A 22,935-nucleotide genomic window follows, 5' to 3' on the forward strand; every position below is an offset into this window, starting at 1 on the left:
CTCAACCTGTAGAATGTACTTACTACCTGTGAGGAGAAAGATAAACAGCATGCCAATGAGATTAAGTGGAAAGCTCTACTCAAGGAACACAAGGGGCCAAATCACCTCATTCTGTGCTGTTTCATTTATTGATTTAATGGTTTTATGATTGCACACCCGCAGCAATGTGGTTGACTTTTAAATGCTCCCTGGAGGGGCCCAACAAGGCATTCAGTTCAAGGCCAGCTAGGCATGAGCAAGAAATGCTGCCCTTGCCAGGGATGCTAACAGCCCTTGAAAGGATAAATTTAAATGTAATAACATTCTGTCATGCACAGAATTTTTATTCTCAATCCTGCCTGTAATCAGTATGTTTTGTGCAGAAAAGGTATCCTTTCCTACGCTTGGCTTTGGGCAGCCAATTAAATAATTCCAGTGGCAATTTTTTGAGTTTAAAAATAAGGTTATGAATAATGAAATATTAATGTGGAAATGGTGGCACAGTGGCTCAGTGGTTAGCACTGCAGCCTCACAGCACCAGGGACCCAGGTTTGATTCCACCCTCAGGAGATTATCTGTGTGGAGTTTGCACATTCTCCCTGTGTCTGTGAGCGTTTCCTCTAGGTGCTCCGGTTTCCTCCCACAGTCCAAAGATGTGCAGATTAGTTGGATTGGACATGTTAAATTGCTCATATTATCCAGGGATGAGTAGTTCTGGTGGGTTAGCTCCAGGACATGCAGACTTAGAGGGAAAGGATAGGGGCATTGGTCTGGGTGGGATGCTCCTCGGAGGATCAGTGTGGACTGAGTGGGCTGAATGGCTTGTTTCCATAATGCAGGGATTCTATAAAATGACATTCCATATTTATTTACTATTCAAAACTGTCAGGCCCTTTGGCTGGTAACTAAGGTATTAGATAACAGAGCACAGGATGAAGTTCCATAAGCTACTGCCATAACTGTCTGCAGCAGAGAGGTTCAAGTTTATAACAAAGATCAGAGTCTCTAAAATGTCATGAAATGTGCATTTCCCAGCAGAATCCAAATCCCTGCCTGTCTTTCTCTTCCTGTCCAGCAACATTGGCAGATGCACAGGCCATGCACCTTGCCTGGTTGGACACAGGCCAAGGAGATCCACTCAGAAGACAGGGAAGCTTGGAGTCAGGGAATACTGACCCAAGACATCAAACCCAAGTGCCAAGGTGCCCAGTGAAGATGGTAGTGCTGGATTCAGTTGTCTCACAACCACACCCATGTATATTCCAGTCCTGCTGATTTAGGAATGCAAAGTGAAAACCTTCTTTGATTAGTCGAGAGGGGTGACAGTGGTGTCTATCTGAATGGGTCCTAGGGAACAGGGGCTATCTGTCCCAACACTCCATGGGGAAAGGATGGGGTTGGTATCTGTTTGAACATGCCATGGGGGGGTGGGTGTCTGTCCCAACATGTCATGGATTAGGGGGAATATCGATCCCAATGTGGCATGGGATGGGGGGTGTGTGGAATCTGTCTGAACATGCCATTGGGTTGGGGGGAGGCTGTCTGTCCCAAAATGCCACAGGGATGGGGGGTGTCTGTCTGAATATGCCGGGCAGAAGTGGGGGGAGGGGGTTGTCTGTTCCAACATGCCAGTGGGTGAGGAGGGTGTCTGTCTGAACAGATGGGGAAAAGGATGGAAGGAGCAGATACAGGGGAGGCTAAATGAAGCCTGCATTGGCAGAAAGGCCCCCAGGTTGGCGGGGAGGGCGGGGGGGTTGCTGCTAGTTGCAAGCCCGGGGTGACATAGGGTCAGCCCGAACAAAGGCGTTTCCATGGGGGCTGCACTGGTCACTTAGCAACTGCGATGGAGCACAGTATATGAGGGGGGGCGGGGTAAGAAAAAGGAGTCGGGGGAGGGGTGTGGGCTGAGATAGAGGGAACGGGAGAGAGGTCGGGGTGTGGGGGGGGGGTTGGTCTGGTCAAATGGGCGCCCCTCTGGTCTGGTGAAGGGGACGGGGGGGGATCCATTGCTGAGTTTGCCTCACTAGAGGAGGAGTAGGAGGGGGGGGGTCTTTGTGTTGTGGAGGTGAGGTGGGGGGGGCTGAGGCTGACAGCAGGATGACACACACGTTCACCTTATCGGAGCTGGTCAACCTGGCCATCGGCACCCCCGAGGTGGGGGTGTGCAACTTTAACGCGCTGCACGCCTTGCTGCACGGCATCCTGGAGCACCTCCAGATCGGCGAGGCGCAGAAGACGGTGGGCGAGGTGGAAAATGAATTCATCAAGCCCCAGAGCACGGCGGCAGTCGGGGACAAGACTCCCAGCTCCCTCTCCGAGGAAGGAGGAGGAGGAGGAGGAGGAAGCGCGACCCCTTCTGCTGCCCGGCCGGGCGATAACGGCAGGTCAGCGTCCCTGTTCCACCAGCTGGAGGATAAGGTCGCCAAGCTGCAGGCGGCCATGGAGTCCCTGAGCCAGCTCCCCAGCGGCCCGGAGCTCCTCGCCCGCAGCCAGGCGGACGCCATGCCCATCCGCAAGTTCTCGGTGTCCAGCAGCAGCACCGGGCCCGTCAGGGACATGTGGCAGCTGATGCAGGTCAAAAAGAAGGTGGAAGCGAACGAGGAAGGAGTCAACAAGGTGAGGCACAAGGCTTTTGGTGGCCGCTTACAGCCAGGAGCAAATTACTGCAGGAATCTGCACTGGAAACGAGACAAAAAATTGCTGGAGTTTCACAGCGGATCAGGCAGCATCCGTGGAGATAGAGGGAGAGCAAGATGCTTAGAGTCTGCATCACTCTTCAGCAGAGCCGTAAATATGTAAAATACTTCCTCGTATAAGGAAGAAATGGCTTGAGTTTTATGTTACAGCTGCAAGGAATAACAAATCCCACTTAATTATGAATAAAAACTGCGGATGCTGTAAGTCAGGAACAGTCAGGTCCCGAAAAATTTACTGTTTTTTTCCTTCACAGATGCTGCCAGACTGCTGAGCTTTTCCAGCAAATTTGGTTTTGTTCCCTACTTAATAATGCACTGTCAACATCCTTTCTCCCCGAGCACTCCAATCCCCCTCACTGTAGGATAAATGCTGTCCCTTCCACATTTCAGCTCTGATGAAGCGTCATCTAGACTCGAAACATTAGCTTGTTCTCTCTCTCTCTCCATGGGTGCTGTCTGATCTGCTGTAATCTCCAGCACTTTCTGTTTTCAGTTACAATCAATCTGGAAAATAAAAGCAAAACACTTAAAGAATGCCGAAACAAAGCCACAGAGTGCTGGAGAAACTCTGTCGAGAGACAAGCAGCTTTTTTAAAATTTCAAAATACAATGTGTTCATCAACCTTTATGCACATACACGGTTTCCAAAGCAGTTCTGTACAGTTCTTTGTACACGAAGAACGAACAAACATTGGGATTTGTTACTGAAAACAACAAATGCTAGAAATCACAGTGGGTCAGGCAGTATCTGTGGAGAGAGAGCAAAGCTAACATTTCAAATCACGATGACTGTTGACCAAAGCTGATTCAGAGAGGGCAGCGTTTATGTTATAATTTAGGGGTGGAGTGCGGAGGGAGAAACGAGTTATGGTGTGGATTTGTTATTCCTTGCAATTGCAAAGTAAAACCCAAGCCATGACTTATACAGGACAATATTTACATATTTACAGCTCTGATGAAGCATCATCTCAACTCGAAACTTGCTTGCGCTGTCTCCACGGATGCTGCCAGACTGGCTATAATTTCCCGCATCTTTTGTTTTCAGTACAATATTTACATACATTTGAGGCGCTGAGAGGCCCTTATAACTGAATGGACTCTCATTGCATCATGGTGGCTGCTGCCCCGAGCTTTAGTGCGCCTCTCAGCATGTAGTCCTGGATCTCAGAATGTGCCAGCCTGCGACACTTAGTTGGGGTCAACTGTTTACACTGAATGTGTTTAGTCCAGTGTGACTTCTTCAGAACAGTATGACTACCACGTGAGTTCTGAAGAAGTCATATTAGACTGAAAATGTTAACTGTTTTTCTCTCTCCACAGATGCTGCCAGACCCGCTGAGTTTTTCCAGCACTGTTGTTCCACCTAGGTGATATATACAGCTGCTAGACCTTCAGGTCACATTCTTCAAGCAAAAAAAACCTCATGGGCTGAAAACTCATTGCCTGAGTTCCTAGATACTTAACCAACTTTCAATCAAATTCAGCTTATTTAGGTTTGTGCAGGTACCAGTAAGTTGTATTTTCATACATTTTGGAAATGGAATGTTAAAAATTTGCCTCCCAATTCCTGCTGTAGTCTTTCTGCTCAGCTAAAACAGAACATTTGGGTTAGGATTGGGTGAAATATAAACATTTTCAAATGCTACTCCAAGCAATCCACCTGTGGGCAATCTTCCTGCTCTGAGGAAATAAATTGCCCATTAAAAATGATGGGGTTTGAAGAAGCCAGCGGTTCAAGGAAGGCAAGTGCAATCCCAGGGAAAAGTCAGGTGTCCTCATGGGTGGGACCAGAACGAGTGTAAATGTTTCTTTGTTACGACCACCCTCTTTCCTGCCAGTGGCACCTGCCCCCAGTCATTAACAATGTTACATGGTTCAAAAGCTAAATTCTTAAATCACCACCTCCCCCCGCCAAAACCGCCACCTTCCCTCCCACAAACACCACCACCACCCCCTCCTTCCATCACCACCTCCCCCAGCCAACACCACCATCTCCCCTCTCACCAACACCACCACCTTCCCTCCCACTAACACCACCACCTTCCCTCCCACTAACACCACCACCTTCCCTCCCACCAACACCACCACCTTCCCTCCCACCAACACCACCACCTTCCCTCCCACCAACACCACCACCTTCCCTCCCACTAACACCACCACCTTCCCTCCCACTAACACCACCACCTTCCCTCCCACCAACACCACCACCTTCCCTTCCACCAACACCACCACCTTCCCTTCCACCAACACCACCACCTCCCCTCCCACCAACACCACCACCTTCCCTCCCACCAACACCACCATCTCCCCTCCCACCAACACCACCACCCCCACTCCTGCCAACACCACCTCCCCTCCCGTCAACACCACCTCCCCTCCCGTCAACACCACCTCCCCTCCAGCCAACACCACCACCTCCCCCCCCGACCAACAGCACCTCCCCTCCCACTGGCCCCACCACTTCCCCCTGCCAACACCAATCTCCCCCCGCCCGACATCACCCCCTCCCTACCAACGCTATGGCCACTTGCCCATTGCCCAAAATTAAGTTTGCTCTGCTGAAATGGTCTGACCAGCATTAATTACTGTAAATTTTAACAGGCTAACCTCATGCTAGTGACAATAGAAATAGGAAGATAGAGAGTGGCTGAGGAGCAGGTGAAGGGAGGCAGGTATTTGCATTTTTTGAACTTTGGAATCTTCTCTGGGATAGAAGTGACTTCTACAGGAAGGACAGTTTGCACCTGAATTGGAAGGGGACCAAAATCCTGGCAGAGAGATTTGCTAATGTCTCTCTGGAGGCTTTAAACTAGTATGTTGAGGTAGGGTACCCAAGGAGATAATGAGAATAGAGATAAGTCTGAGGCTGATACCGTTGAGAAGAGGAGCAAGTTAAACACTCAAGGCAGGCAAGAGCATGGCAGAGATTGAGGTAAGACAGATAAATTAAACTGCATTTATTTCAATGCAGAAGATCTGACAGATGAGGCAGTGAACTCAGGACATGGTTGGGAACATGGGACTGGGATATCATAGCAATTATTAGAAACGTGGCTCAGGGATGGACAGGATTGGCAGCTTAATGTTCCAGGGTATAGATTCTGTTGGAAGGATAGATGTGGGGACATGACAGGAGGAGGAGTGGCATTTTTGGTTAGGTATAACGTTATGACTGTACTTAGGGAGGATATTCCTGAATGTCCAGTGAAATTATATGGGTGGAACTGAGGAATAAGAACAGGATGATTACTATGTTGAGATTGTTCTAAAGACCCACTGATAGTGGGAAATTGAGAAACAAATTTGTAAGGAGATTTCAGTTATCTGTAAGAATGACAGGGCTGTAAGGGTAGGGGAGTTTAACTTTCCAAACATAAACTGGGACTGCCATAGTGTTAAGGGCTTGGATGGGGAGGAATTTGTTTATTACATACAAGAAAATTTTCTTATTCAGCACGTGGATGTACCTGCAGAGAAGGAGCAAAACTTCTGATGGGAAATAAGGCAGGACAAGTGGCTGAGGTGTTAGTGGGCCCACTGATCAGAATTCTATTAGTTTTGAAATACTTACAACAAAGGGTGACATGGTGGCTCATTAATTAGCTTTGCTGCCTCACCGTGCCAGGGACCCTGGTTCGACCCCAGCCTTGGGTGACTGTGTGGAGTTTGCATGTTCTCCCTGCGTGGGTTTCCACAGAGTGCTCTGGTTTCTTCTCACAGTCTAAGTTAGGTGGATTGACCATGCTATGTTGCCGCATGGTGTTCAAGGATATGTAGGTTAGGGGCATTAGACATGGGAAATATAGCGTGACACGGAATTGATCAGGGGATGTGTCTGGGTGGGCTGCTGTTTGGAGGATTAGTGTGGACTTTTTGGGCCGAATGGCCTGTTTCCACACTGTAGGGATTCTTTGGATAGACCTGATCCAAAAGTTAAAGATCTAAATTGGAGTAAGGCCAATTTTGACCATATTAGGCAAGAATTTTCAAAAGTTGGTTGGGGGAGAATAGTCAGAGTAAAGGAACATTGGAAAATGGTAGGCCTTCAAAAACATGATAATGAGAGGTCAGAGACAGTATGTTCCTGTAAAAGTGAAGGGCAAGGCTGGTAGGTGTAGGGAATGCTGGATGACTGGAGAAATTGAGGCACTGGTCAAGAAAAAGAAGGAAGCATATGTCAGGTAATGACAGCAGAGATCAAGTGAATCCCTGGAGGAGTATAAAGTTAATAGGAGTATACTCAAGGAGAACAACAGCAGGGCAGAAGAGGACACGAGATAGTTTTGGCAAATAGAATCAAGGAGAATCCAAAGAGATTCTACATATTCATTGAGGGTGAAAACATAATGAGGGAGAGAATAGGGGCCCTTAAACATTAATGAGGCCATCTATGTGCGGAACTGCAGGAGATGGGTAAGATACTAACTGAGTATTTCAAGTCAGAATTTAATGTGGAGAAGGATATGAAAGTTAGAGAACTTGAAGAAATAAACAATGGTATCTTGAGAAGTGTCCATATTACAGAAATGGTGGTGCTGGACGTCTTAAAATGCGTAAAGGTGGATAAACCCCCAGAACCTGATCAACTGTATTCCAGAACGTTTTGGGAAGCTAGGGAAGTGAAAACTGGGCCCCTTGCTGAGATATATGTTTCATCAATAGCCACAGACGAGGTGAGAGAAGACTGGAGGGTGGCTAATGTGGTGCCATTATTTAAGAAAAGTAATAAGGAAAAGCCAGGGAACTATAGACCAGGGTGTCTGATGTCAATGGTAGGTAATTTGTTGGTGGGGATTCTGAGGGTCAGGATCTACATGTGTTTGGAAAGGCAAGGACTGATTAGGGATAACCAACATGGCTTTGTGTGTGGGAAATCATGTCTCACTAACTGGACTGAGTTTTTTGAAGACACGGCAAAGAAGATTGACGAAGGCAGAGCGGTGGACATTGTCTGTATGTACTTCAGCAATGCGTTCGACCAGGTTCCACATTGTAGACTGGTTAGCAAGCTTAGATCACAAGGAATCCAGAGGAGCAGACCATTTGGACACAGAACTGGCTCAAAGGTAGGAGACAGATGGTGGTGGTGGAGGGAGGCCTGTGACCAGCAGTGTGCTGCAGGGATCGGTGCTGGGTCCACTGCATTTTGTCATTTATATAAATGATTTGCCTGTCAATATAGGAAGTATGGTTAGTAAATTTACAGATGACACCAGAATTGGTGGTGTAGTGGACAGTACAGAATGTTGTCTCACAGTACAGTGCGACTTTGATCCGATGGATGATGGGCCAAAGAGTGGTGGATGGAGCTGAATTTAGATAAATATGAGGTGTTACATTTTGGTAATGCAAATCAGGGCAGGACTTAAATGCTTAATGGCAGGGTCCCGGGGAGTGTCGCTGAACAAAGATACGTTGGGGTGCAGGCTTGTTGTTTATTGAAGGTAGAGTCACAATTAGAGAGGTTAATAATGAAGGGATTTGGTACAATTGGCTCTATTGGTCAGTGCATTGAGTATAGGAGCTGGGAGGTCATGTTGTGGCTGTACAGGACATTGGTTTGGCCAGTTTTGAAATACTACATTCAGTTCTGGTCTCCCTTCCACAGAACAGATGTTGTTAAACTTAATAAGGTTCCGAAAAGGTTTACAAGAATGTTGCCAGGGTTGGAAGATTTAAGCTATAGGGAGAGGCTGAATAGGCTGGGGCTATTTTCCCTGGAGTGTTGGAGGCTGAAGGGTGACCTTATAGAGGTTTATAAAATCATGAGGGGCATAGGTAGGGTAAATAGACTAGGTCTTTTCCCTGGGGTGGGTGAATCCAAAACTAGAGGGCATGAACTAGAGGTGAGAGGGGAAAGATATATAAAGGACCTGAGGGATAACTTTTTCATGCAGAGGGTGGTGCATGTATCGACTGAGCTGGCAGAGGAAGTGGTGAAGGATGGTAGAATTACAGCATTTAAAAGGCATCTGATGGGTACATGAATAGCAGGAATTTAGGGGATTATGGGTGAAATGCTGGCTAATGGAACTAGACTAGTTTAGGATATTTGGTCAACATGGACGAGTTGGAGTCAGTTTCCATGCTGTATGCCTCTATGACAATCTCCCAATCTCATTTCAGTAGCAGTTCGCCACCTGCTGCCTCCTAGCCATACTCATGTTCTTCCAGTACGTACACAATCGAGGTTGAGGGCTCTTGTGGCATAGTTATAGTGACCCTGCTTCTGGACCAGTGGGTCTCATACAAGTCCTACCTGCTCCCGAGCATTCATAACCAGGTTGACTAAAGAAAACCACAGATTTAATTTGACAAACTTGAAGTGAATTGAGGGTGGAGGCATGATTGTTTCTCTTAGCTAGTGTCGAGATATGAATATCTCTTTCATTTTGCTTTAACAAAGTAGCTTTTTGACAATAGGCATTTAATGTTTTAGCGAAGATTTAGCGAAGGAAAAGTGTGGCACTGTGTCTGTTAATTTCCTGCTGAACTGTGTGATGGAGAGGAGGAAATTGCTGAAAGTGGAGGATGACAAGTGACAGCTGCTTGGTGAGATATTACGGGGCAAAGTAAAAAGTTGAACTCCCCTGAGGTGTTCTTGTGAGGTAATTGAGATTCCTGCTGGGTTTCACTGTGTCTGAACTTGGAGCATGAGGAGATTAAACTTTGGTGATGACCCCTTCCATCACCTCTGCCTGGGTTTACTTCGTGTTAATGCTGAGGGATCACTTTGTAGATTGTGGGGACCGATTGTTCGTCCCTGGCCCTCGAGGTATTGGGGTGGTCAAAAGTCTGCCACTGTCAGGAGATGCATTTCTAAGTAATTCCTGAAACATTTCTGCTCCTGTAACCTCTCCCCACTCAAAATAAGTCGAATAGCAGAATTCTGCTGTACCATTCTTAACCTTTGACCCTTCAAGAACTTGCCAGGCTCAGGAGTACCCTTTGACCTGTTGCCCCTTTCAGTGGCATTCAATGCTGATTACTGGTTTTACAATGTCATGTTTGTATATTTCTGCCTCTTCACTCCCTTCCAGGTGAGCAGTCACTTGTTACCTCTGACGCATCTAATCAGAATAATTTCTCTAACCTTGGAGATTGCAGGATAGCTGGTGTCCATTGTGGGGTATTATTCTTCTGTCAGTTTTACAGAAATACCAATAAAATTACCAGCAAATAAAATGAGAGCAACCTGAATTATTAGAAATATCTGCATGTTTTAGAAATTACAACCTCCATAAGTTTATTAGCACATGCAGTATTCTTTAGTGCAAAGATAATTTGCTGCAATGTAAAAAGAACATGGAATAGATTTGGAATAATGATAGAAAATGCTACCAGCTCTGAAGAAAGTTCATGTTGCAATGCACAAAGATAATTTGCTGTAATATAAAAGCAACATCGTATAGATTTGGAATAATGATAGAAAATGCTACCAGCTCTGAAGAAAGTTCCTGTTGCAATCGAAACATTAACTCAGTTTCTCTTTCCACAGGTGCTGCCAGATCTAGAGTTTTTTTTAGGTTTATCTGCAATCAAAATAATCACATTTGTGTTTCTTTTTCAGGCTATGACAACTTTACAGGAATTAATGAATTCAATTAATCAATTAAATAACACTAATGAAACACTGAGGAAGGAGCTTGACAAAGTAAGTTAGTGACATCTTTAATTATTTACAGAGTAGACTTCTAACTTTCCTTAATCTGACTGTGAATAGATTCTGTGCTGATTAGTGAGAAAACAACCATCTCTTCTTCATGGTGGGGGTTTATTGACCTGCTTAGTTTTAACTGTCTAATAATCCTAGTGTCCCAGATATCGACTATGCGTATGTGCTGCAAGAAAATCACTTCCCACTGCCAGTTTCTCTAAATTTTGACAGCAGTATTAACACAGATGGCATGGTGGCTCGGTAGTTAGCACTGCTGCCTCACAGTGCCAAGGAAGATACCAGGAACTGCAGATGCTGGAGCCAGAGTCAATACTGTTGAGCTGGAGAAACACAGCAAGTCAGGCAGCATCAAGGGGATTAGGAGAATCAATGTTTAGGGTCAGGACCCTGCTTTCAGAACTGGAGAGGAAGAAGGGAGCTGGGAAATAAATAGCGGGAGGAGGGGTGGGGCTGGGGGAAGGTAGGTGGGATGGTGGTTGGTGGATGCAGATAGGGAGTGGTGGGGATTGGTCAGTGGGATAGGTACGCTCATCCTGGGCCTCCTCCAGTGCCACAATGATGCCACACACAAACATCGACTTTCCTGCTCCTCTGATGCTGCCTGACCTGCTGTGTTCCTCCAGCTCCACACTGCGGTCACCGTGCCAAGGATCTGGATTTGACTCCCCCACCCCCAGATGACTGTGTGGAGTTTGCACATTCTCCCCATGTCTGCGTGGGTTTCCTCTCACGGTCCAAAGATGTGCAAGTTAGGTGGATTAGCCATGCTAGATTTCCCATTGTGTCCAGGGGCATGCAGGCTAGGTGGGATATGCAGGGTTACAGGGTAGTGGGGTAGGTGTGGTTGGGATGCTCTTGGGGAGGGTCATTGTGGATTCAAAGGGCTGAATCTTAACAATATGATTGACCAAGCATGAACCAGTCTTCATGAACTGCATTTCTTGTTATTACTTTGTAATGACTGTACAAGGCATTAGAGCTTTTACCCGTTTGATTCGTTAGTAAATTTTCTTGAAGGAGCCTCACTAATTCTGGCCCTCTTTCTCCTTGAACTGCTTTATGCAATATGATTTATGAGATCAAGACCATACTCCACTAGCTTTATGCATTTTGGTGGATCCTCAAAGATGTCAGCTATAATTGACATTTATTCTGTAAATTTAATAAAACAAATATCTCAATTAAATTGTTCCAAATGAATCTTTAGTCCCAGATAGAAACCCCAATCCCTTCCCATAGTAGTTGTTTGAAGGTAAACTATTTGATGTTGGGATAAGTTTCCAATCACACATCCACTCCATTGCCAAGACCTCCTGCTTACGCTGTCACCTGATGGTGTCATGCTTTAGCTTATCTACTGGAGAAAACCCTCACCACTGCCTCTGTGACCTCTAAGCTTGACTATTCCAATGTTTTTTCCTAAGTTGAAACATATGCAGCCATTCCTACTTACTGCTGTTCACCCATCACCCTTGTGCTCCCTGTTCGAGCTTGGCTCCAGGTTTGAGAATGTCAACATTTTGAAATTCTCATCCTTGTTTCCAGATCTATCCATTGGCCTCACCCTTCCAATGATGTCTTCACTCATGATTGGTGACCTTACCTTCATTTATCTCGATCCTAAGTTCTGGAATTGTCTCCTGAAACCTCCCTCTTCTGTCTTTCCCCCTTTAAGATTCTCCCATAAAACCCCCATTTTGATCATCTGCACTAACATTTGACTTGGTGTTAATTTTGTTGTGCTAATACTTCTGCAAAGAAACACAGGATGTTTTATTATGTTATATAGTCATTCTTAAATTGTCTTTGGCCCAATGTCTGGCATTTTCTCCCTCGACCAACTGTTCCTGCTTTAACTCTGTTCAGACACAATTGCCCATCCCAAATTACTGCCCTGTTTTTTATGAAGATGTTCATAATCCATTCTCCTCTCAGCTTCTGCGTTGAGTAACTTCTTATCCTCTGTAATTTCAATCTCTATCTTCACCCATCCTGCTCTCCCCTGAGTTTATTCTGCCCCGTTACCTCTCCTTCCAGATAAACTTTGAGCCTCACGCACACAACTGACCCTTTGATCTTACCAGCTCTTGTTGCCTGTCTATTCTCACTGTCTGAATCACAAGCCAGGTCACTTCCTCCCTCACTCTATTTCCTCCTCTTTCCATTTCATAGAGTTATGGTCATTCCAACCTTGAGTAATGCTCTTTAACAAGTCAATAGTATTGGCCCTATTAAACTCCCAGTTGCCCAGCATGAATCATCAGAGGCCAGATACTATCAAAAGTTCACTTTGTAGCAGTCCCTACGGACATCAGAACCTGCCCGCTTTCTGCCTTGACTGTCAAAAAATGCTTATGGTTCATTAACTAATACCCATCAATCCCATAGTAATGCACCCACTTATTTGTCTCTAGAGTCATAGAGATGTGCAGCATGAAAACAGGCCCTTCAGCCCAACTTTCCCGTGCTGCCCAGTTTTCGCAGTCAAACTAGTCCCATTTGCCTGCATTTGATCTGTATCCCTCCATACCTATCCCATCCAGGTACCTGTTCAAATGTTTCTTAAATAACAAAATTGTACTCACCTCCACTGCTCCTCCTGGCAGCCTATTCCAGACATGCAGCACCCTCTGTGTGAAAAGAACTGCCTCTTTAGACCCTTTTGTATCTTTCCCCTCTCACCTTAAAGCTATGCTGTCGAGCATAGACTCCCCTAGCCTGGAGAAAAGCCAGTGGCTCTCAGCCTTATCAATGTCTCTCATGATTTTGTATACCTGTGTAAGGTCACCCCTCAGTCTCTGATGTTCCAGGGAAAAATGTCCCAGCCTATCCAGCCTCTCCTTATAATGCAACTCTTCCAGCCCATATAGCAACCGATTAAATCTTTTTTGGCTTTGTGCCAGAACAACGTTACCAGAGACAATTGATCAAGTGACAGAGCCAACAACAGGCTGAGTGACTCCTCTCATTGATAACTATTTTTTCCAGTGCCCAGGTTTTTAACTCTACACACTTTACTGAGACAGATATGTAGCTAAGACAGGTCAGGTAACCTTGCAGAAAGCTGTTCAGATCCATTTTAACCCAGGCCCTTTCATTCTGGGTAGACTCCCATACAAAGCCAGACAATCCTTCTTCAAAAGTGCTAAAGCCAGGTGTGATAGCATCCGTCGATTCCTGTGGCATTTTAACTCAGGCTAGCGGGGAAAGTGACTATGGCTTACCCACCAGCTACAGCGTGGTCAGAAGAGGACTGCAATATGAAGAGGCCAGAAGAGGCAGTCTCTTATTTACGTCAGGGACCCTCGACTGTCTTAGTAAAAGCTGAAAGTGATGAATAAACTTAGCAGGTCTGACAGCATCTGCGAAGGTGCAAACAGAATTAACGTTTTGAGTCTGGAACAGTTCTGAAGGAGAATCACATCAGACACTATAACATTTCATTTTGTTTGTCTCTCCAACATGCTGTCATACCTGTTGAGTTTCTACAACATTTTCTGTTGATTTTGTTTCAGATTTACAGCATCCACAGTATTTTGCTTTTAAGGCCACAATTACCCGGTCTGATAAAGCTTGCAGACCCTTCTTCAAGAGCAGTCTCGATTGATTGATTGATTGATTGTCACCTGCACCAAAGTACAGTGAAAAGCTTTGTTTACTAGCAGTACAGGCAGATCAAAGTAAGCAATGGACGTACAGACCAAAAAGACTTAGAGGCATACAGGTTACATTGTGCAGGGCGCAAAGTTTAAAGGAGTAGAACGGTTATAAGAGATGTTAGAATTAGATCTGCTGGAGGGAACTTGCAAGGAGTCACACAGTGTCAGCAACATCTTGGATCTCAGTGATGAGCACTGGTGGTTAAAATCACTGTGATGTATGCTGTGTAATATGGCTGACAAACTGAACAACTCCACTTGTTTCCAGCTGGGATCTGTCTTGAAGTTGATTATCCTCACTCTTGCATAATGCCCTCTCTAGCCCAAATCACAAAGCTTGCATTTGTTACAAGAAGAGGAAGACGGGTAGAAGAGTTTTTCTCTCTCCTTAGTAAACTATATTAGTACTCCATTTATACATACGAGCATGTGAATCAGGTGCAGAAGTAGGCCATTCAGCCCCGTGGTCCTTCTCCCCAGGCAATCATGGCTGATTCATTATAACCTTAAATCCACATTACTGCCCATACCGGAAACCTTTAAACCCCTAGCTTTAAAAAAAAATCCATCTGCCTTAAAAATATTCAAGGATTTTGCTTTCACCGTCTATGCATGAAGAATTTCAAAGTCTGATGATCTCCCAGGAGAACAAAATTGGCTTAATCTCTATTTTAAATGCGTGACCCCTGGTTTTAAAACAGTGACCCTTTGTTCTAGATGCTCTCATACATTTACCCTGTAAAGACCAAACAGGATTTTTACATCTAAATAAATTTGTGTCTTATGTTTCTCAACTTCATTGAATACAGTTTAGCCTGTCCAACCCTCCATCAGCAGACAACCTTCTCATTGCAAGTATTATTCAGATAAAGCACCTCTGAACTGCTTCCATTATATTCATAATCTTCTTTAAATAAGGTGACCAATACTGTGAACAGTTCTCCAGATGTGGTCTCACTAGTACCCTATATAACTGAAGCATTACTTTGCTACTTTAGTCTTTTATTCCATCAGGATAAATGATAATGTTTGTTTGCTAATTACTGCATACTAACTATTTTAAATTCATGCGCAAGGACATCCAGATCGCTGTGAATCTCCAAGCTCTGGAGATTCATCATTTAGGGAAGATGCTTTCTTTTTCCTGTTTGCACATTGGACAACTTCACTGTTTGCCACATTATAACCCATTTGCCACATTTCTGCCTACTCACTTAACCTATCAATGTATTTTCATAGCATTCGTATCTGAATTCTTATTTCACTGTTCTTCTAATTTTTTGCTGGACTTTTAATTTCTTTTTTCTACTTTTCTCCCCCTAAGAATTTGTACTTAAGAATCTAAGATGGCACCGTTAAGTGGCAACTTGTAAATTTTACTCATGAATCCATGTGACAATAAAGCTAATTCTGATTCTAATTCCAATTCCAATTCTGTCTCCTCTTCACAAGTTACTTTCCTAACCACCTTTGTGTCATGAGAAAATTTGGCAAACGTACATTTTGTCCCTTCACCCAAATTAAAATTATAACAGTTGATGTCCCACCACTTATCCCTGTGATACACTACACTTCATCTTGTCAACCTGAAGAAAACCTATTAACACATACTGTCTGTTTACTGTTAGCCAGCCAATCTTCTATTCATGCCATGATGCTATCGCTACACCATGAACAATTATTTTGTACAATAGTCTTTGAAATAGCACCCTAACAACTGCCTTCTGGAAATCTAGCTACAGAATATCCTCTGGTTCCATTTTTCTGCAGTACATGTCACGTCTTCAAAGAACTCAACAGACTGGTCAAACATGATTTCCCTTTCACAAAACAATGTTGACTCTGCTTGTTTGTCTTGAATTTAATCAGGTGCCTTAATGTCACTTCTTTCATGATAGCTTTTAACATTGCTCAATGTCAGATGTTCAATCAACCAGCCTTCGTTTCCTGCTCTTTGTCTCCCTCCCTTTTTTGTTTTTATTTTGGATAAGGGTATTCTTACTAATTTCAGAATGTGCTTAACTGTTTACATTGTAAGATCAGAAAGAACCAGCCAGATGGGGTTTCTGAGGTGTAGCAAAAACATGTTTTATTACATTATAAAATAAACCTGGCTGTAATAATTAGCAACATATGCTCTGCATGAACAATTAAAGTGATTTGGAGGGTATTTCTCATTTTGTGTGTGAAGTTCTGGTGCACAGTGGAGAAAAGAGGAGTGAGGAAGTGTGGTCAAATTATAACCTTAACAGTCTTGTCAGACCATTTGCATTTTTGTTAACAATAATTTAGTTGCACAGTTTAGAACCGTGCCCCTGCCTTTTCAATTCGCTTTTGACAATTTCCATGGCATTGCCTTCCATCTGGAAACTACTGAGCTCAGATGGTGAGAAAACGGTGAAATGCCCAAGCTGAGAGGGTCGTTGTATCTACAACACATCAGGCACTTGAGAGGGCAGCAATGGACCTTCATCTGGACCCAGAGCTAGATCTCGGATGTGGCTAACCTGCCCCTGTCCGAGATTCCCAGGATGCATGGGCAATGTCGGGAGAAGTTAAATGTTGGGCTGCTGTTGTAACAGGGTAAGGCACGTGGGGAAGTGAGATTCAGAGGCAAGGGCAAGGGGGTGGCAATCATAGACTGGCTGTCTGCTGTATGTCCGTGCACTGAATCAGACAGAGATGGTTTTAGACCAAGAGTCTACCATCATCACTGACCACCCCTTGCTCACTCTCTCACTTACTCACTCTCTCACTCTCTCACTCACTCACTCACTCTCTCACTCTCTCACTCACTCACTCACTCACTCACTCACTCACTCACTCACTCACGCTCTCACTCTCTCACTCTCTCACGCTCTCACGCTCTCACTCTCTCACTCTCTCACTCTCTCACTCTCTCTCTCTCTCTCTCTCTCTCACTCTCTCTCTCTCTCTCACTCTCACTCTCTCACTCTCTCTCTCTCTCACTCTCTCACTCTCTCACTCTCTCACTCTCTCACTCTCTCACTCTCTCACTCACTCACTCACTCACTCTCTCACACACACACTCAGTATCACTCACTCTCTCACACACACACTCAGTATCACTCACTCTCTCACACACACTCACTCTCTCTCTCTCACACACACACACACCATGCTTTCTCTCTCTCACACACACACTGTCTCTCTTTTTCTCACTCTCTCACACACCGTCTCTCTTTTTCTGACAAACACACTCTCTCACACTCTGTCTCTCTCTCACACATACCACACTCTCTCTCACACTCTGTCTCTCTCTCACACATACCACACTCTCTCTCACACACACTCACGCATTCTCTCACACACTGTCTCTCACACACACACTCAGGTCTCATACACACATCCACACACTGTCTCATATACGCTCTCTCATACACACACCCACTCACCCTCTGTCTCACACACCACACTCTCTCACACAAACACCGCACTCTCCCATGCTCTCACACACATACATACACACTCTCGCACTCTCACACACTTACAAAACACTCTCTCAAACTCTCACGCACACAAAAACACAACTCTCTCATGCATTCTCTCACACACTGTCTGACATACACACATTCACACGAAGTGACTCACTACTCCTAATGTTGATTATCTGTTATCCCACTTGGAGCAACGATAATTAAATCCCTGTTATTGGTCACTAATTGACTGTTCAGTGGAGGTGAGGCAGAAATGTCACCCACAGCCCTTCTGACCTGGAACATACTTCTGTGGAGTCAAGAAGGTGTCAGGCAGCTGTCCCAAAACTCCCCACCACATTTTAGAACAAAAGACCACAGCATATAGGAGCAGAATTGGTCTGTTCGGCCCATCAAATCAGCTCCACCGTTTGTTCATGGCTGGTATGTTCCTCAACCCTGTCATCCTGCCTTTCCCTAGTAACCCTTGATCCCCTTCAAGAATCTTCCTATATCTCTGTCTTAAATACACTCAGTGACTTGGCCTCCACAGCCCTCTGTGACAATGAGGCAGATTATCCACTCTCTGGCTGAAGAAATTCCTCCTCATCTCCGATTTAAAGGGTTGACCGTTCACTCTGAGACTGTACCCTCAGGCCCGAGTCTCTCCTGCTAGCGTAAATGTATTCTCCATGTCCATTCTATCCAGGCCTCTCAGTATTCTGTAAGTTTCAATGAGATTTCTCCTCATCCTTCTAGACTCCATTAAGTACAGATCCAGAGTCCTCAACTGCTCTTCATATGATAAGCCACAATCGCCAGGATCATTCCTGTAAACCTCCACTGGACCGCCTCCAAGACCAACACATCCTTCCTTAGATACGGGGCCCAAAACTGCTGACAGTATTCCAGATGCGGTCTGAACAGAGCCTTATACAGCTTCAGCAGCACATCCCTGCTCTTGTATTCTAGTCCTCTTGAAATGAATGTTAACATTGCATTTGCCCTCGTAACTGCCAGCTGAACTGCATATTAACCTTCAGAGAATCCTGACCTTGGACTGCCAAGTTTATTTGTGCTTCAGATTTCCAGTGACTTACCCCATTTAGAAAATAGTCTGTGCCTTTAGTCTTCCTATCAAGCCTTACACCTTCCCTCATTATATTCCATCCGCAGCTTCTTTGCTCGTTCTCCTAGCCTGTCCAAGTCCTCCCTACTTCCTCAGTGCTACCTGTTCCCTCCACCTATCTTTGTGTCATGTGTAAACATAGCCACAATGCCCTCACTTCCTGCATCCAGACTGTTAATATTTAACGTGAATAGTTGAGGAACCTAAACTGACCCCTGTGGACCTCCACTAATCACCAGCTGTCATCGTGTCAAAGGCCCCTTGATCCTTACTCTTCAGCTTCTGCAATCAATCGCCTATCCAAGCCAGAACCTTGCCCCTAATGCCATGAGCTCTTATTTTATTCAGCAGCTTCCTGTGCAGCACCTTGTCAAGGCCTTCTAGAAATCCAAATAGATCACCTCCACTGGCTCTCCTTTGTCTAATTCGCTCATTACTTCCTCAAACCTTGATGAAGTTGTGCCAACTGAGCTCTATTTTACCATGCCCTCCCACAATCTTATCGTTAATAATGGATTCTGAAATCTTACCAACTTATACTTTCCTGTCTTCTGCTTCCCACCCTTCTCAAACAGAGTGTTACATTAGCCACTTTCAGTCCTCTAGGACCCTCCCCGACTCCAGTAATTCCTTAAAAGATCACCAGCAATGCCTCTACAATCTCCTCAGCTGTCTCCTTCCGAATTCTGGGGTGAAGTCCATCTGGTCTGGGTGATTTACCCACCTTCAGACCTTTCAGCTTCCCCAGCACCTTCTCCTTAGTGATGGTCGCCACACTCACCTCTGCCCTGTGACTCTCTCAAAGTTTTGTTCTGCTTCTGGTGTCTTCCACCATGAAAACTGATACAAAGTACCCGTTCAGATCTCCCAGGAGGATGGTATTGCTGCAACAGCTTCAGACCTCAATATCAAAAACTGCCAATCCTACAACTCATCTGCTTCAACCTGACAACAACATCATCACCTTCGACAAACAATTCTTCATCCAGACACATGGAACAGCCATGGGAACCACATTTTCTCCCCCATACAACAACATTTTCATGCACAAGTTTGAGCAACACTTGTTTATTGCACAGTACCCCCAACCAGTGCTATTCACCAGATACATTGACAGCATTTTCGTCCTTCGGACTCATGGGCAAGAAATCACTGAAATGACTACATAGCGATATCAACAAATTTCATCCCACTATCAGACTTACCATGGACTACTCTTCAGAATCAGTCTTGTTCTTGGACACGCGCATCTCCATCAGGGACGGACCCTCAGTACCTCACTCAACCGCAAGTCTATGGATAACCTCACAATGCTGCACTTCTCTAGCTTCTACCCTAAACATATTAAAGAAGCCATCCTCTACGGACAAGTCCTGTGCATACACAGGGTCTCCTCAGATGAGGAGGAATGTGACAGACACCTAAAGATTTTGATGGATGCCCTTACAAGAACAGGACAAGATACTCAGTTCATCGATCGCCAGTTCCGACATGCCACAGCAAAAAAACTGCAATGACATCTTCAGAAGGTAGACACAGGATGCGACTGATAGGGTACCCTTTGTCATGCAGTACTTCCCTGGAGCGGAGAAACTATGCCACGTTCTTTGCAGCTTTCAACATGTCATCGATGATGATGAGCACCTGGCCAAGATCCTCCGCACATCTCCACTTCTCACCTTCAAACAACCATTTTTCACAGTGAACTACCCAGCCTTCAGGACAACATCGACCATAACATCACACAACCCTGTTATGGTAACTTCAGCAAGACATGTCAGATCATCGACATGGACACTACCATCACACATGGGTACACCACCCACCACGTGCGCAGCAGATACTCATGTGACTCGGCCAATATTGTCCAACTCACATGCTGCAGGCAGGGAGGGCCCGAGGTTTGGTATATTGGCGAAACCATTCAAACACTACAACAACAGATGAATGGACACAGCGCAACAATCGCCAGACAGAGATGTTCTCTCCCCGTGGGGGAACACTAGTGATCACGGACATTGAGCCTCCAATCTTTGGGTAAGCATCCTCCGAGGTGGCCTTCGTGATGCAGAGTCACCAAGGAGAGGCTGATAGCCAAGCTCCGTACCCATGGAAACCGCCTCAACTGTGATCTTGGGTTCATATCACACTACAGGTGACCCGACCACACTTCTGTAACTGTTAGATCTTCCACACCATCCTGATTTGTCACTATCATCTTGATAAATTGTTATGATCTCTCCGCCTTAATTAGCTTGTACAGTTTTGGATTACTTATTATTTTGGTTAGACCCTCAGCGTGTGACTCTTATACCTATCATGTTAGTCCAGCAATTTGGTTTGTCTCCAGCATGACCTTATTTTTAATATGTGTAATAATCTCTCCGCCTCATTTACATGGATACTAGGTCATCCCTTCACTTGTTATTCAGCTGTTGACACTTCACTCACGCTGTCTGACACTTCTGATCACCTGCAGTACTCCGGTACGAAACCGGAGGCAAGACTTCTCATCATGACAGACGGATCATATAAATTCAGAATAGAACAGAACAACAGCGCTTCAATGGAGGCTACACATCACTAACAATGTCACCTAGAAGGGGGCAAAATATTTGCATGAAAGCCAGTTAGCTCGGCAAACCAACCACCAACTCCAACTTCTGGCCACCTGCAGAGACTTACAATTCGACACACCACTCACGCTATTTGTATGGTCATTGATCTCTCCCCCCTTGACCTCTCGCTCTGCCCATAAATGCTGTGTTCTGTGTTTTTCTCTCTCACTTCACCTGACAACGGGGCTACACTCCAAAAGCTTGTGTTTTCAAATAAACTTGTTAGACTATCACCTGGTGTCATATGACTTCTGACTTTGCCCACCCCAGTCCGACACCTGCCCCTCCACATCACAACTACACAAAACTCAAGGTACAGAATAGTAAAAGAAATAGTTTAAAAAGTTAAGCGTTATAGACCTTCGTAGAATAAATAGAAAAATAAAGAAGTATGGTAATAGTTAACATTAAAGTCCTTCTTAATATAAACTAGAAGAATAAAGGATGAAGTTAAAAGTTCAACAGTCTTTGATGAGTGCTTGCTGGGGCTCCAATCTCCCCCATTTTTCCTGCTCTCAGCTGCCCATTCTCTCTGCCACCACAGGTACCAGGGAACCTTCCTCACTGCCATGTAGTTACCTTTCTCAATTTCTTATATACTCTTAACTCAATACCTCACAGCCTGCCATCTCCTTCCTTGCCTCCCGGAGTGTTCTGCCCAGTATTTCAGGCTGTGTAGCCAAATCTTAACCTTCTCTGAGGAAATGCTTCTCACTCCACTCTTAAGTCTTATGTCATTTATTTTAATGCTCCGACCTCCGGGTCCCAGTCATGCATATTAAACAAGAAGAATAATGGTTTTTCATGTTGACCCCCAGGTGACTGAACTGTAGAAGTCTGTTTTCTGAATTCTTGCTAATATTTATCTCTCATCCAATTTCTGTATTCAAAAAGAACTTGTTCTTTATCAAGTTGGACTGTGCTGCATTGAGTGAGTGGCATTTGTCCTACATTCTGACAATGAGTATCCTTCAGTGGTACACAACTAACTATAATGTGCCTGACACACATTATAGGAGGACCTGAGACAATTTAAGGCACAAAATCAATACAAGTCTTTTATTTCTATCTTTACTCTTGCTGTTTTCCCTTTCTTATGCTATTTAAATTACCTATTTGACCCTGTAATTTACCTGGTTTCATGCCTGTATTCTGCACCTGGCATTTGTTGTGTATCTTTTTCTTTTAAGTTTTAAACTCTGTATCCTTTGCAGTCAGGATGCTGGGGAGAACTAGTACTTGGGCCACCTTCAATCCTGTGTCAGATGGGTGGCACGGTGGCTCAGTGGTTAGCACTGCTGCTTCACAGTGCCAGGGACCTAGGTTCGATTCCAGCCTCAGGCAATTGTCTGTGTGGAGTTTGCACATTCTCCCCGTGTCTGTGTGGGTTTCCTCCAGGTGCCCTGGTTTCTTCCCATAGTGCAGGTTAGGTGGTTTGGCTCTGCCAAATTGTCCCTAGTGTCCAGGGATCTGTAAATTGGGTGGATTAGCCATGGGAAGGATGGGATTAGAGGTCCAAGTGGGATGATGTTTGGAGGGTCAGTGTGGACTTGAATGGATTGAATGGCCTGCTACCATACTGTAGGGATTCTGTAATTCTAAACTGGATGACCCTGCCTTTCCCAGGACTGAAGATGTAGGGAGGCTTCATGGAATGCCTCACTGCACTCTCTGGGCATGGATGTCTGCATCAGTGAATTTGATCCCTGCTGCCCTCTTACCACAGTTGACACTTGTGA

The 22,935-nt window shown here is 45.0% G+C and overlaps 1 protein-coding gene across 1 annotated transcript in view; it reads left to right on the forward strand.

Annotated features, from left to right (window-relative positions):
- The first annotated feature begins 2,076 nt into the window (after positions 1-2,076).
- Positions 2,077-22,935, forward strand: part of LOC125462405 (uncharacterized protein C16orf96-like) — a 98,240-nt gene continuing 77,381 nt past the window's right edge. The window contains exons 1-2 of the mRNA XM_048552449.2: positions 2,077-2,595; positions 10,246-10,329. Coding sequence (XP_048408406.1) covers positions 2,077-2,595; positions 10,246-10,329 — 603 coding nt within the window. The remainder of the gene's footprint in view (positions 2,596-10,245; positions 10,330-22,935) is intronic.

Source organism: Stegostoma tigrinum, chromosome 23 (genome assembly GCF_030684315.1).
Source record: "Stegostoma tigrinum isolate sSteTig4 chromosome 23, sSteTig4.hap1, whole genome shotgun sequence".
Classification (NCBI taxonomy): Eukaryota; Metazoa; Chordata; class Chondrichthyes; order Orectolobiformes; family Stegostomatidae; genus Stegostoma; species Stegostoma tigrinum.